General features: G+C 44.4%; 1 protein-coding gene across 8 annotated transcripts in view; it reads left to right on the top strand.

Moving 5' to 3' along the window:
* The window catches only part of LOC135516011 (forkhead box protein P2-like), a 106,478-nt gene that overhangs the window by 36,261 nt on the left and 55,217 nt on the right, over positions 1–15,000 (top strand). For all 8 annotated transcript variants that reach the window (XM_064939969.1, XM_064939968.1, XM_064939967.1 and 5 more), the window contains one exon: positions 2,673–2,859. In XM_064939969.1, the coding sequence (XP_064796041.1) occupies positions 2,683–2,859 (177 nt within the window). In that variant the 5' untranslated portion in view covers positions 2,673–2,682. The remainder of the gene's footprint in view (positions 1–2,672; positions 2,860–15,000) is intronic.

Here is a 15,000-nt window from a genome sequence, read left to right as displayed (position 1 = left end):
TTCTCCAGTACTTTGGATTTGAAATGATACAGTGACACACATATCATTCCCCAAGACATGCTAACCTCTCGTCATTATTCACGATTCAGCCAGGATTATCCTTAGTTATGGTAACATCCTCATTAATGTAGAAGTGTTTAGGAACATATTCTATTCTTATTTAAAATAAAAGTGATTCCAAAATGACACAATACATTCTTTAACATTCATTTCTATTGGGCACAAAACAATCTGAAACACAACCAAAACAAACAGCAAATGCATCCCACAAGCTTGATGTAATCATTGCGTGCTAGGAATATTCGACCAACTACTACACTTTTAACGACTTTAAAACACATATAAGTGAACTTGTCCCAATACTTTTGGTTTCCTTAAACTTTGAAATGGTTCACCCAATATGGATAAAAATACCCTCAAATTAAAGTTGACAGTCTGCACTTTAACCTCATCGTCATTGAATCATTTCAAATCCCAAGTGCTGGAGTACAGAGCCAAAACCACACCAAAAATTCACTGTCCCAATACTTCTGGAACTCACTGTATCATATATGGAGATGGGATCTGTGTTTCGATTCAAGAAAGACACGCTGCAGAGTGGCATACAGTCTATGGGCAAATCTCAAATGACACCCCACCGTGCCTCCTCAGTCCGTTTGTGGGCATTTGAACCTGTATGTGTCCCGTTATTGACAGGATAACAGAGGAAATCTGTATCGCCACCAGACAGAGATGACCGGTGTTGTGTGTTTGCTGCATGATGACGAGGGAGACATGTTAGTTAATGAGGAAACATTAGGGGCTGTTAGAGTATCCCTTCTAAGGTCAATGTGTAGTGTGTGTGTGTGTGTGTGCGTGTGCGTGTGCGTGTATGCATGTGTGTCTGTGTATGTGTGTGCACTGTGCACAAGCACGTACGTTTGTGCATGTGCAGGCATGTGTGAGTATGTGCTTGTGTGAGTATGTACATGTATGTGCTTGTGAGTGAGTGATTGAGTGAGTGAGTATGTATAGCATTTCTTTATCAGCATTATCTCTCAATCTAAAATCAGTCATGGTACAGGATGTTCTGAATCAAAACTTAGTATTAATTGCTCAGCCTAAGCATGTGACACAATTGGTGTATTTAATTTCAGAAAGGGAGGAGGGCAGTACTGTACCACCGCAGATATAAAAATGGATATTATTTGAATATGAATAACCATACATAACGATTTGAAATGTAATTATTGCATACGGACTACATTAATGGTATAGACATGATATTTTATTGAAGCGAAACTGAAATATTAATCCGCAAAAATGATACATTTGAATTATTAGGTACTACCTTAATTAATATGCTAATTAGGGAGAGGCTGTCAAGTAGCGGGGCCCCGTCAGAGTGGCATTAGAGATGCAGAACACACCTCGAACAGTGTGTTTGTGTTGGGTCAGTCAGTGTGATCTGACTTATTTTATTTATTGTGAGGATTTCCACTGATCCTGGGCAAGAGTCCACATTGCTCCAACCAAGCATTTATGCAGGGAAAATTATTTTAAATTATATTTTTTTTAAATGTATTACAGGAGAGGAGGTAATATGCATAATTGATGCTGTTTTTAGCACAATCATTAGTGATATTCGTGATATATTTTTTTTTTTCTCTCCTTCATCTCAGCTTTTCATATCTAATAGATTGCTGGTGAAATTAGTTCAATATCTTACATTTATTTGCCCATGTTCAAATTGGAGGCTTAAGTCTTCGTCTCGTCATCTCCCACTGTATGGTTTGATTGCAGTGCACGGACCAGTTTAATTGTGTCCCGTGGAGAACAGCAGTAAATGTTTTAAATGTCACCAAAATAAATTAATATTTGAGGTTTGATTAAAAAAGAAAGAAAAAAAATCTAGCCAATATGTGACATATGAGCTTTTTCTCTATGGAAGCCTCGGAGGCACATTTTATTTAGACACAGCTAAGGGAGAGGAAGCCTATTATATCATTTATCACCGGGTGATACCATGTGATTTGGATCCCACCTCCTCCTCCTCCTCCTCTACCACATTTTAATTTTGCATGATTAGCTGTGCGTCATTAAGCAACTTCGTTCAGACGAGACTCGCACTAAAATCCTGACAGAATCAAGACGGGGAATAGTTTAGGAGGGTCTGTGTCTGTGTGTGCCTAGACAGGGTGAGGATATATCAAGTGAGTGAGCATGTAAAAAAGAAGTGTGCGTATGTGGGCATGTGTGTGTGTGTCTGACTGCGTGTGTATTTGTATATATTTTTATGCTTCCCTTAGAAAAAGTATTTCTGTATTTAAAAAAATATATAATACAGTCATACATAAAGTGTCCCATACACATATATTCCCAACATGTGCATAATGCAGCAGAGGCCCTATTTGTGCCTAAATTCTAGTGATTAAAACACTTATCACGTTTAGACTCTACACCTCCTTTACAAAGAGACCAAGAGGACGTGCATCTCTTTGTATTGCTTCATTTACACAATGAATGCATAATTCCTCCTGCATCACCCCCTCCCCTCTTAAATGCTTTAATTTGCAGAGGGACCGGCGTTGATAATAATGGGAGCTTCAAAAAAAAAGGGGGGGGGGGGATGAAAAGAGAAGAAAAAAGGGTTGTAACAAGAGCCTTAACTGGTGCCTCTTAATCACTTCTAGGTTTTAAGTCATGATGCAGGAGTCGGCCACAGAGACAATAAGCAACAGTTCAATGAGTCAAAATGGAATGAGCAGCCTGAGCAGCCTATGCAGCCAATTAGATGCTGGCAGTAGAGATGGAAGATCAAGCGGTGACACGAGCAGCGAAGTAAGCACAGTCGAGCTGCTGCATCTCCAACAACAGCAGGTAAGTTGTGTTTCTCCTGCACGTCACAATGCCCTACTGCTAGCACAGGGGACAGGCACTCTTTTTATGGAGATGACACTGTGTGTTTAGTATAGAAATAAGGTTGTGTTTTTATTTTTATGCATTTTTTTTTTTGCGTGTTTACGACTGTTTTTATTGATAGTTGTTGATTGTGTGGTTGGGCATTTATGCGTTTGATTTTTGTCATGTTGCTGTTGAGGAGTACTTGTATGGAGGTCGTGTAGTGTAGTTGTTGCTGGTGTTTTATTGTGTTTTCTGCTGTTTTTATTGATATTTGTGTGTGTGTGTGTGTGTGTGTTGAGAGCTCACTTCAGCTGAGGCCGTGTGTGTGTGTGTGTGTGTGTGTGTGTGTGTGTGTGTGTGTGTGTGTGTGTGTGTGTGTGTGTGTGTGTGTGTGTGTGTGTGTGTGTGTGTGTGTGTGTGTGTGTGTGTGATCGAGAGAGAGAGAGAGAGAGAGAGCGAGCGACGTACAGAGCCGCTGCCGTTGTGTGTGGGAGCCCTGTGTGTGGTTGTGAGAGCCGTGGCTCAGCTGTAGCCACCAGAGGGCCTCCTAACTCGGTCCTATAGCCGCCCACTCTACTCTGCCACATCCCCGGGAGGCCTTTGACCAGGACACACTTCTTTAAAAGAACCAATCTGCATGATCTCTGTTCTGACTGCTGTCTCTCATCTGGCCTGTGGAATTAACAAAGAATTCATACATTTTTGTTGTGTAAATGTAGGTGCGTTTTTATTTTATTTTCTGTTGATGGGGTTGACTTTATTGATTGCTGTGTGATATTTAGATGTTGACTGGGGCTGTTGTGTGGGAGCTGGGAGAGTCAGGCGCTGTTGGGGAGAGGAGTCAAGTGCTCATGTCTTTTCATGGTGAATGATGGCTTTGACAGTTTGCCAAAAGAGCAGCGGTAGAGGTCGGGCTGTGCTTAAGGAGGCCAACGCCGCGGGTTTGGAACAATGCGTGTTTGCTTTTGTGTTTGGAACCCTGCGAGTGTGTGTTTGTGTGCGTTGTCTACTTGTAACGGTGTTAGTGTTTTTTTGCTGTGAGAATGTTTCTATATTTTTACATGTGTGAGTTTGTGTCTGTGTGTGTCCATGTTAGGGTGTGTGTCCGTGTTAGTGTGTGTGTATGCGCATGCTGGTGGAGGCAGCTGAAGCCCTGTGGTTAAGTTGTGCCGGTGTGTGTGTGTCTGATGGTGTGTGTGTGTGTGGTGGTGGGGTGGGGTGGGGGGTGGGGGGGTGGGGGGGGGTGCAGCCAGTGTAGCAGAATGAGGCATGTCCTGCCCCCCCCCCCCCCCCCCTCCGCCCCCCCTACACCACGCCTAACCCCCCTGCCCCAGCTGGTGATTACAACAGCATCACGACACCATCGCCTCACCCCCTATTCATCATCACACTGCCTGTCTCTCTCCCTGCAGACGGCTGATTGGGGTCAGTTCTCTCCTTCTCTCATTATTCTTTTATGTTTTAACCTGTCCTACTGTGGAGGACTGCAGATACATACTGACCGTATATCTCACCATAGGCCTATATCGTGCTATAGGGCCCTGTGTGCCAAGGGCTGGAAATCTATCTGCGCTCATTCACTAGTGGCGGGTGTGTGGAGTAGAATAGAGGTGCTGGGACACATTTATATAAAACAAAATAAGTCAAAAGAGTAGAAACAATAGTCATCTATTTGTAAAAATGTTTTTATTTCACTGCCGTTTTACAGACTGTTATTATTTTCTAAAATATATTATTATATTATAATGATGTTTCATGTTATTATTTCACTATGATGATTTTCTTCTAGCGCTTAAATCGCTTCAATCTAAAAAGGCGAGAACAGATCTTCTAACTTTAGTCAGAAACTCATTTACTGACAGAGGAAGTCGGAAGCCATAAAAGAGAGCCACGGCGAGAAAGAGCAACGCAAGCATAAAGTATCCAGTTAAGTCGTGGAGACGGACACATTGTGAAGGGGAAATGTGGAGCGATGTGACAATCTTCTCCTGTAAGGAGCAGCTTTATTTCTGTGGAGAGACAGACACATTGAAATGAGTGGTCCAGCTAACAGGTCTCCCGAGGCCTTTTTTAAACAGAGTCCCTTGTGCTGTTAACTTCACACACTTCCTGTTCTGGGCGCTGGGCTCACATCGGTCTCCCTCTGGTCTGGTCTGTCTGTATGGAGAGGATACCTCTAGCTTGGTTAGTATTGGTTTGCATAAGCTTACAGTTGTTTATGAGTGGTTAGTGGATTGGTATCAAGGGTTGTTTTGTGTGTGTGTGTGCGTGCGTGTGCGTGTGTGTGTGTTTTAACGTGATTTAGGTATGTGCTGATTTTTATCCGTACATACAGCACGGATTGTACTATACTGTGTGTGCATGAAAATGCTTATCTAAGTGTATTCCAGCACTTTTGAAGAGAGCCTGAGTTTAATTCTCTGACATACTGTATTGGGAATGACATTGAGTGTTCCAGTGGGCATAAAGGGAGCTGATAGAATCTCCAGTCTCTCATCATGGTGCTAGAGAGGAGGATTAATAAGCACTGATGAATTCTCCACTGTCCCTTTGGGTTCTGCTGTTCCACGGTCATCGCAAACACACCACCGACAGCTAGAATTAGAAAGACAGTATTTTAGTATTGTCTCTTTTTTTGTGTGTTGATTTTCTTGAAGGACGCAAATCAGCATGTACATGAGAGCTTTTTTACTTTTTGGCCAAAAAGGAGGGGGGAGAAGAAAACAAATTGTATTGATATGTGTTTTTAATTTTGAATTTTGAACTTTTCATCCCCAATCAAAAACAAGATAGCCTTGAGATGGTTTCCATGCTTGCGTTTGCATTAATAGGAAGGGATTAAAAACATTTCACTAAACAGGTGGATCGCTAAGGTCAATGTCATTGCCAAGTAATAAGCCTTTCTGAATAATAAATAGGTCCGTGTCACAGCTGAATTTCAATCCCACATTATGTCATCCTCTCATCACCATACTCCCAAGGTCTCCCCTAAATAGGCCTAATTTGATTTCAGATTGTAGATTAGATGTTCTGTGTATCTGATTGCAATTTGCCAGTTAGGCCCAGGTAGCCACACACTGATACATGTTACATTCAGCCTAATTACTATGCAAAACCATGATGATAAAAAGCACTCAGAAATGTTGCTCGCATGTTTTTCTTGGATTAATTAAATCAACCTATGAGGCTGTGGTCGTACAAATGTATTAATATGCGATAAAAATGAGTGTACATGGCGCTCTGCATTGATCTGCTGGATCCATACCATAATGTACTTTAATGGAGCTGTTAGTTGATTGCAGTGGCCTATAATCTATATGGACCTTATCAGGAAAATGGATGACTGTAGAGGAAGGAAAGGAATATTTATTATATTCAGATGAACTGTCCTGTTATGTACGGAGGCCAGGACCATTCACCTCAGCTCTAGTCCCCAGGCTGTCCCATACCAGTTTATCTGTCACCAGTACCTGATGCTCTGCCAATTTAATGATTCCACACTGGCTTACTTGAAATAAATCACTCTTGTTTGAGCTATTTAAAATTGTGCATTTCCATGTTTGTGAAATGTTTATTTGGCCAAATGTAAAAAAAAAAAAAATGTTTTAATCCCATAACACAAGGTGTCTTTTCACATCTGTGGTTCCAGCTGCGGCTCCACTGTGTTTGTGAACATGTGTATGTGTGTTATATACATCATGGGAACATCAGCACGTTCCTTTACTGAGAACAGAGTTTAAACAGTCACTTAGTGTGTCTGGCCTCGGCTTGTTGGTTTTCACAAGTAAACACTCTCCATCTACTGCTGCAATACTAATGACAGAGAGCTCCCCCATCAGCACCTATCAAACAGACCTCTCTCTCTGTGTGTGTGTGTGTGTGTGTGTGTGTGTGTGTGTGTGTGTGTGTGTGTGTGTGTGTGTGTGTGTGTGTGTGTGTGTGTGTGTGTGTGTGTGTGTGTGTGTGTGTGTGTGCATGCGTGCGTGCGTATCAGGTGTGCAGGGGGCTACTGGGAGTTTTAATTACTGTCAGTCAGGAGGATGCAGGCTCGAGACGCTTGTACACAACAGCTTGCCAGGGCTTCTGTTTTCCTCACAATCCATATTCTGGGTCTTTGCCTATAGGGAAAATGGTGGAGGTGGAGGTGGCAGTGATACATTAAAAAGTCACTGTGATGTGATGCTGGATGCTGTATATATCTGCTCCATCCCAGCTCATCAGGACAAACAAAAAGAAGGATCCCCCCCCCCCCTCAGATGCAAATCTGGGCTTTGCCCTTGAGCATAATTGAAAGGCCTAATCACCCTGGTTCTCTCCCCTCTGGAGCCCGGTGAGGGAGGTGACTCTCATTTGCACTCTTACACAAAGAACCTCATTAGGTTTATCTTTACAGACTGGCCCGACTCGAGTGTGTAAATAACACACCTCACCGTCAGTCCACCACAGACTACACTGTGTTTTCCGCCAGGTTATGATAAAGGGTTTCTTCTTGAAAATGGACAGTTGGAAAGAGAAGGCTGTTGTATGTAGTCATCGTTCTAAATGGAGATAAGAGTGTCGGTTTGAAAGGCAGAAAGTGACAGGAACCCACAGTTTATGTCTTACGTATTTCTTTCCTTTTTTTCTCTCCATCACTGTTTCCACAGTCGAAGGATGGCCCGTGTCTCCCTGCTCCATGCCCCACTTATTTATAGTGGGTATAGCTATACATTTCATTTAGAATATTTCACTACTATCTCCCAGACGGTCCCTTAAGTACTGCACATACAGCCTGACATATAGACTCGTCCTTCTCCCCTCTATGTCGATGACACTCAAGATACAGGATGTGAATGACAGACAGGACGTCGCTGTTTGCTCCCCTCCCCAGACAAAACAGGTGTGTTGTTCTTTTATCTTTCTAGTCACCCCTCGCCTCTTCTTCTTCTTTTTTTCCCTGCTTTAAACCTGGAGTGTCCATCTGTGTTTAAGACACGTTACATGTGGCTTCATGGAATTTACAGTGTGGCTCCCGCAGTAACTCCATTTCACGTCCTGGTCTCCTGAGACCCACGGAAATGTCAAGCTGCAAGGCTTTGAAAGAGAGACAAGGAGGAGAGAGGAATGGGGATGGAGGAGCGGGGGAGAGGAGAGAGACAGAAAGGGAGAGGAGTGAAATCTGCTGGAAACAAACACTTATGAGCATTTTATGCTTGAGCAGCTGGGTGCAATTGTGAGCGTTGCGCGTGTGAGCGCTGCGCCTGTGAGCGCTGCGCGTGTGGGTTGAGGTGCATCACGGGTGGAACACAGCAGGTCAAGGGCAGGGGGGAGGACAGGGGGACCTGGTGGCAGGAGAGTGTGTTCACCGTGTCACCGACGGTGTCACTGCCCACACACACACACTCATGACAAGCTGCCACTCTCTCAGAGAACATGTGTTGATAAGGTCCAGAAAAGTAGTTAGCATTATATTTCTGAAGGTGCCATATTATTACGTGATGTTATGGTACTTAGCATTAGCAAGATGAGAGTAAGTGTAGGCTACCTCCAAAACAGTAGTAGTGCAGCATTCATCTTACTCTATAGTGCTAGAATACTGCTAGGACTGCTGTAGGTTAGAGCCAGTGATTAGAGCCAGGGTTAACCTCTCTTTATAAATAAGACCCAGCCAGCCAGTGCAGGTCAGGATCAATGGCCACTTCACAACTCATTTCCTTTTATGCCTCCTAAACCGCCCTGCTCCGCTCCCTACGACCGGGAAATAAATAGTGCTCGATCCATAGTCCTGGATCCGTAAAGCCCCCGGCTATTGCTACAGCTCAATGCCCAACAATAATTTATTTGCAGATGGCTTTTTTTCGTCTCTCTAAGAATGCATCACAGATTTTTCACCTCTTAACAATAATTGTATTGAAACAGGCATTCTGTCATTGTTTGTTGCCCACTCCCCTGTCATTGACTAACAATAGACTAGCAGGTCGTTAATACGGCGAGGTGGAGTGGCCAGTCACTGAAGGTGCATACATAATGCCTGGGTTCTTGATGTAGAGTATGCTGGGGGGAAGGAAGTTAAAAAAAACGTCCTTAAAGATGCAGTTGTAGAGAGTAATGCATTGCCGCTTGCCTTACACAAGCGATTCCCCAAAGCAAGTGGCTTAGACGTTTGATAGCCTGCGACACCGCTATCCATTTAACAGAGCTTAAAAATAACACATATGCATATGCCCTACGTCTTAAGCTGACAACCAAGAGGCAGGATTTGCTAGAAGGCAGCTTTGGAGCGTTGTGAATTTAACAAGCATGTCTGGTATTACAGTTTCTCTCCGCTTTGGCCATGAATAGTCACAAATCAGCCTCCGAAACGCCTGCCTTGCAGTTGTTGTTTTTCCTTCCCTCCTGTAACAAATATTAAAATGATCCAAATCTTGTTAAAGGGGATGACTAGAAGTAGGCAGCTCCAGTGTCTGCGGTCCTTAGCCCTTTTCTTAACCCCAACAGTTTCCACAATCCGTTGACCAAACACCAGATGTCAACTAGCAGTCTCTGCTTCTTATGTACGAACACTATCAGGTGACTCCAAACAGAATCTTCCTCCTGAATATGTGAATGGTCTGTTCCCCCCTGAAAGCTGTGGCTGGAAGCCTGCTAAGGGAAAGGATGCTCATCATCCACCCACAGCCTCCCAACCAACGCTGTATACATATGTAGTAGGGACCTTTTTCCTCTCTCAGCCGACTGCTCTTCTCCTCTTCAGGGCTTTTCGAACAGACGCGGTAAATAAGTCCGGGCCTCACCTCGACCAAATACCCAAGAGGCTTTTCAAACAGACATACATGTCACTTAGCTCTGGCTTTACGGTCTGCCTTTCTCACTAGCGGGCTTTCGTTTGAAGCGCCCCTTGTTGGTCCAGAGGCCTTAGCCGCTGACGTTCCCGAACCATTTCCTCTCCTGTCATTCTGGCCCGGACGTCTTCATCACTTCGTCAGCCATTCTGGGTGTCTCTCTCGTCTCCTCTCGTCTGGTCTCGCCCCAGTTTAAGGGAGGCCATATGGAGGTAAGAGTAGAAGACTCACAGCAAAGGACCCCAGCCTTGCAGACCAGCCAGACGCTCTAAATGAAGCTGTTCTCTGTTCCCCATCCCCAGCAGCCTGCCAGTCCTCATCAAGGCCCTAACCACTGGTTATTTACCCGCACTGGGACAACTTAACTGGGGTTGAATTGATCAGTGAGAGCAGTGGGAAGCTGCTTCGTTGTTTCAGCCTGATAAGGGAAGGCTATGAGCATATGCAGAACATGCTTTGTGGTATGCGTAGCAGCGTTTCAAGCTCGAGTAGACACTAAGCTGATATTGGGTTTCACGCTTGAGTCTTTGTGCACGAGGCACCAATGAAAATGGGACGATTTGATTGTTTCTGCATATGCATTTATCAGAAGTTTACATGATAAATATACATTAGCTGAGTGACTTGGCCATGCGTGGGATTGTTTCAGTGATATTGCTGCTTTATGCGTTCACTTTCACCTGTTTGGACTTCATCATCCAATTCCCTATGAAAATGATAATCGTAATTTGCACAAATGTCAAATTTTTGTAACCCAAACGAGTTTCTGTCGTTTGTCAGCCATGGGCTTTTGTCAATGTTGTTAGAGTGCAGAAATATTGCTTCTTTGGTACAAGTTTTTATCATCCGCATAATTTCACAGTTGATTTCCTATATTTCAGACTTCAACATCGCAGTGTGTTTATCACTTTCTGTACGAACTTTAACTACATTCTAGGTTCAATAGCATCAAAGATATACAATGCATGATCATCTGAACAATGTTGAGGATTGAGACTCTTACAGTATGAAATATATATTTCTATGCAGTAGCTCCTTCCTTCGCTATAAATTATCTGTCATTTCTTTTTGATGTAGATTCAAGTCAGAGGTTTTTTTAATAACCAGTGTAATTGTGCCGGCCTTGTGTGGAGTGCTGTGGAGGGAGTGATCATGCTTTTGGCACATTTATCAAAGCCTTAAAAAAAAAAAATACAAAATGCAAAAAGCCCCCGCTTCTCACATGGACACACTAAGTGAGCGACACAGTGATACATTTTCTTGTTAGGAGAAATTACATCCACTGACTTGAGTTACTTCAGCATGAAATTGAAAAAGAAGCATTTCTCCTGAATTTCCATTCTTGATTCAATGAAAGATGTAGATTAGCCCTTTGGATAGGGGAGGAAAAGAATGAAACTATAGAAGTATGACTTTTTTCACGCTAGGAGGTTATTCTTATAAGCGTGTTATAGGATGCTGGTGAAAAGGGGCTTTTGTTTATGGAAGCAGGGGTATCGTCAGCCAGGTAGTGGTCTGAAACAAATATATTTCACATAGTTTTTTTCCACCAGTGTGTGTGTGTTTGCAAACGCGTATGTGTGTGTTTGTGACTGCTTGTGTCTATGCCTGCAGATATGTTCACTGGTGTGTGTGTGTGTACGTCTTTATCAATGGGGCTTGTGCTCCTCTCATTTCCCACCTTAACCATGCACAACTCTCTAGACGGAGCAGTGTGATGGTAGCGCTTCCAGAGCCATAGCTCCTCTCCTCCTCTCTCCCTCCCAGCCTTCCTCCACTTCCCAGCCTCCCTCCACCGCGGGCAGGCAGGCAGGCAGGCAGGCAGGCAGGCAGGCAGGCAGGCAGGCAGGCAAGACACTGATTGATAGACGCAGAGTGTCAGAGAGGAGAAGATAACTGTATCTATCGCAGCTCACTTAAAGGTCAGACACACGGAGTAATTGGAATATGCACAAGACAACTGGATGAGATAGAGTGGTGGGGATGGTACGTGAAGAGAAGGAGGTGTTGGGAGCTTAACTCCATAAGCAGGGAAACAGTTGACGGAGATGCATTGGCCCTCCACGGCTAGATGTAGTGGCCATTAACTTCAGTGATCTTTGGTGGAACCGGGCGTTCATTGAGATTGGGCCCCGGAGATCCATCACGCTGGCATCTCGGATGGGCCGGAGGCTCTTCCCATAGAGGCTAATGACAACACAGGACCCAGGTAATCGAACAGAAAACAACCACTTTCTGGCCACCTACAGTAGGTGAAGGTGTGCTGAGCGAATCAGTGCACAGTGTTGTCTTACTAATTCTTTCCTTGTTGTTTGTGCCGCCATTGTTGGTGAATTTGCTACAAACATGAGAAACAGCCTAGCCCAATACAACTACTGTGTGCGCTATATATATTCCAGCCCATACACAGTACTAGCCTCGCTCCACACTCAGCCCAATGGCTATTGGGTTAGTCATGCAGTCATTAAGGTTAAGTCATTTACAGCTAAGGTCAGAGTTGCATTTAATCGACCCTGGAGGTAACACTTACCACACAACCTGAGCCCCAGCCAGGTCCAGACTCACTCTATTGACCTGCAGCATGAGAGCCTCCGAGGGGGTGTGATCAACTGGCTACAGCAAAGCACACTGGAGCTGATTATCCCCGTTGTCTAAAAGCTCAATTTCTGTGGAAGGGAAGAGGCAAGGTTTCAATCTATTTAATGCCAACGAAAGATGCTCTTGTCATTCATGGACAGTATATGATTCCTGGTTAAGTCCACTTTGGTTGATACCCAATGATAAGCAATAGGGGTGCGTCAAGGTGATTTGGTAATGATGGGTGTCAATGGGGGGGATTAAACCCGCAAACAAGCTCAAGGATAGTTAGTTAATAAAACATTCAGATATGGGCCCAGGCCTGTTTTTGGCATTGGTAATAATGAGTTGGATGTGGTGAAGCTTTACTCTCATATTTCATATTTTCATTTCAGTTAGATTTTGTTTACAGTCCTATTATGACTCAAGGTTTTTGGCAGTGTAGTGTGTGTGTGTGTGTGTGTGTGTGCGTGTGCGTGTGTGTGTGTGTGTGTGTGTGTGTGTGTGTGTGTGTGTGTGTGTGTGTGTGTGTGTGTGTGTGTGTGTGTGTGCGTGCGCGTGTGTGTGTGCGTGTGCGTGTGTGTGTGTGTGCGTGTGTGTGTGCATGTGCGTGTCCGCATGTGAGTCTCTGTGTCTGTGTGTGCATGCATGTCTGTGTGTGTGTGTTTATCATTTTAGGCGTGTGTATTCTTATTGACATCCTGCACAAACACATCATCTTCCGTCGATGCCGTTGAAAGGTTCCCTGCACTCCTGTGCCGTAGTCAGAACGCTCGTAGCCTCCGGCCGTCCACTTTGGTGTGGGAGCCACTTAGTAACTCCCCGTCATTAAAGACAGACACAAACAGAACACTGATGGAGGAAAACAACTTCATTCTGTCTTCCCCTAGCGCTCAGAAACACACACGTTTTAGCTACAATCCAAATGCTTTCCAAGCATTGCTGTTTCCTCTGGCCGGCCCTGCTCTAAATGAACTGTAGATGCTTTTAATGCAACGTTTAATAGTAGATATTTTTCCAACTGTGTGATGTTCAGCCATCTGGAACTGTGAAAAGGAGATGGATCATAATCACTTGAAGGGGGAATCAAGTGTGTGCCTGAACCATTAAAAAGTGGTAGGGTGCAGACAAACACAGGCATGCACATACACACACACACACACCCCAACACATATACTGTATACCAAGGGGGGGCAAAGTACAGCTTGCAAGACATAAATATATATATATATTTAAAATTTCCCCCAATTTCTAGGTATCCAATTGGTAGTTACAATATTGTCACATCAGTCGAAGGTCGAGAGCCGTGGTCGAGAGGCAAAGGTCGAGAGCCGTGCGTCCTCCGAAACACGACCCAGCCAAGCCGCACTGCATCTTGAGACAATGCTCGCTTAACCCGGAAGCCATACGCACCAATGTGTCAGAGGAAACACCATATACCTGGTGACCGTGTCAGCGTGGAAATCTCGGCCTGCCAAACCCTCTCCTAACCCGGACGGCGCTGGGCCAATTGTGCGCCACCTCATGGGTCACGGCCAGCTTGTGACACAGCCTGGGATTGAAACCGGGTCTGTAGTGAAGCTTTAAGCAATGGGATGAAGTGTCTTAGACCGCTGTGATTTTAATTGATTTTAACAAACAATTGGTCCCCCCAAAAATGCAGCCCTCCGTTGAATTTCAAAACGTCAAAATCCCGATGTGGCCCTCAAGCCAAAAAGTTTGCCCACCCCTGCTGTGTACACACACACTCGGCATGCACGTACGCACGTACACATACACTCACACATACACTCTCTCTCCACACACCTCCCTCAGGTGTAAGTGAAAGGCAGTCTCCTCTCTTTTTCATAGTAGATTGTGGTAGCTTTCAGTTGTTCAGCTGTAAAGGACTTCCCTAAGACGAGCAGATAAAACAGCTGTCAATGGCCCGTGAGTCACCTTATCTAAACCCAGTGATATACTGCAGTTGAAAGTGAAGGCTTTACTAGAACCACCAGAAGAGAAGCGAGATAAATAGAATTTCATAAGGGAAGAAACAGGGAAGAGATGCATCGAGACGATGTCAGGTGGTTCTCTGACTCGCTCCCAGCAGTGTGTTTTATGTGGTGTAGAAGTTCACCACACAGGTTGCTGGCAAACTGTAAACTATTATGCGCGCTCCATAGACACGATTTCCTTGTGTTTGCACAGAATATCCATGACAGTATCTGCAGGAGGTGGGAAGTGTATGAATGTTTGTGGTTGCAGTGAACGATGGCAGGCTCGCTTTGTTTGGTGTGTTATTGCTGGCACCGTTTCTCTCTCCGCCAGGGTGGATGGATAGAATAGAATACTCTCTCTCTCTTTCTTTCTCTCTCTCTCTCTCTCTCTCTCTCTCTCTCTCTCTCTCTCTCTCTCTCTCTCTGCTGATGGGCTGAGCAGACCCATGTTTTGTCTCTCTCCCGAGCTGGAAAAACAAGTGTGAGGTTGCACAATGGAACAGGATTCCATATTTTCTACCCCCCCCCCCCTCCCTTCCCCTATAAGTGCACAGCTTCCTGGGGTAGCAATGACTGAATTCATCTTCCAATTCACTGGGGAGGGCTGAGCTATGCCGGCTCTGTTTACAGTGGCAGAAAGTTAATATAAATTTTCATCAGAGGGGGAAGTTTACACATATGATTCTATTTGTCCTTCGTTATTAGCACCTGAGTCTGGGGCTGGGGAAGCATAATTGTCT

The sequence above is a fragment of the Oncorhynchus masou genome, chromosome 27 (genome assembly GCF_036934945.1).
Source record: "Oncorhynchus masou masou isolate Uvic2021 chromosome 27, UVic_Omas_1.1, whole genome shotgun sequence".
Classification (NCBI taxonomy): domain Eukaryota; kingdom Metazoa; phylum Chordata; class Actinopteri; order Salmoniformes; family Salmonidae; genus Oncorhynchus; species Oncorhynchus masou.
This window is presented reverse-complemented; position numbering and strand designations above follow the sequence as displayed.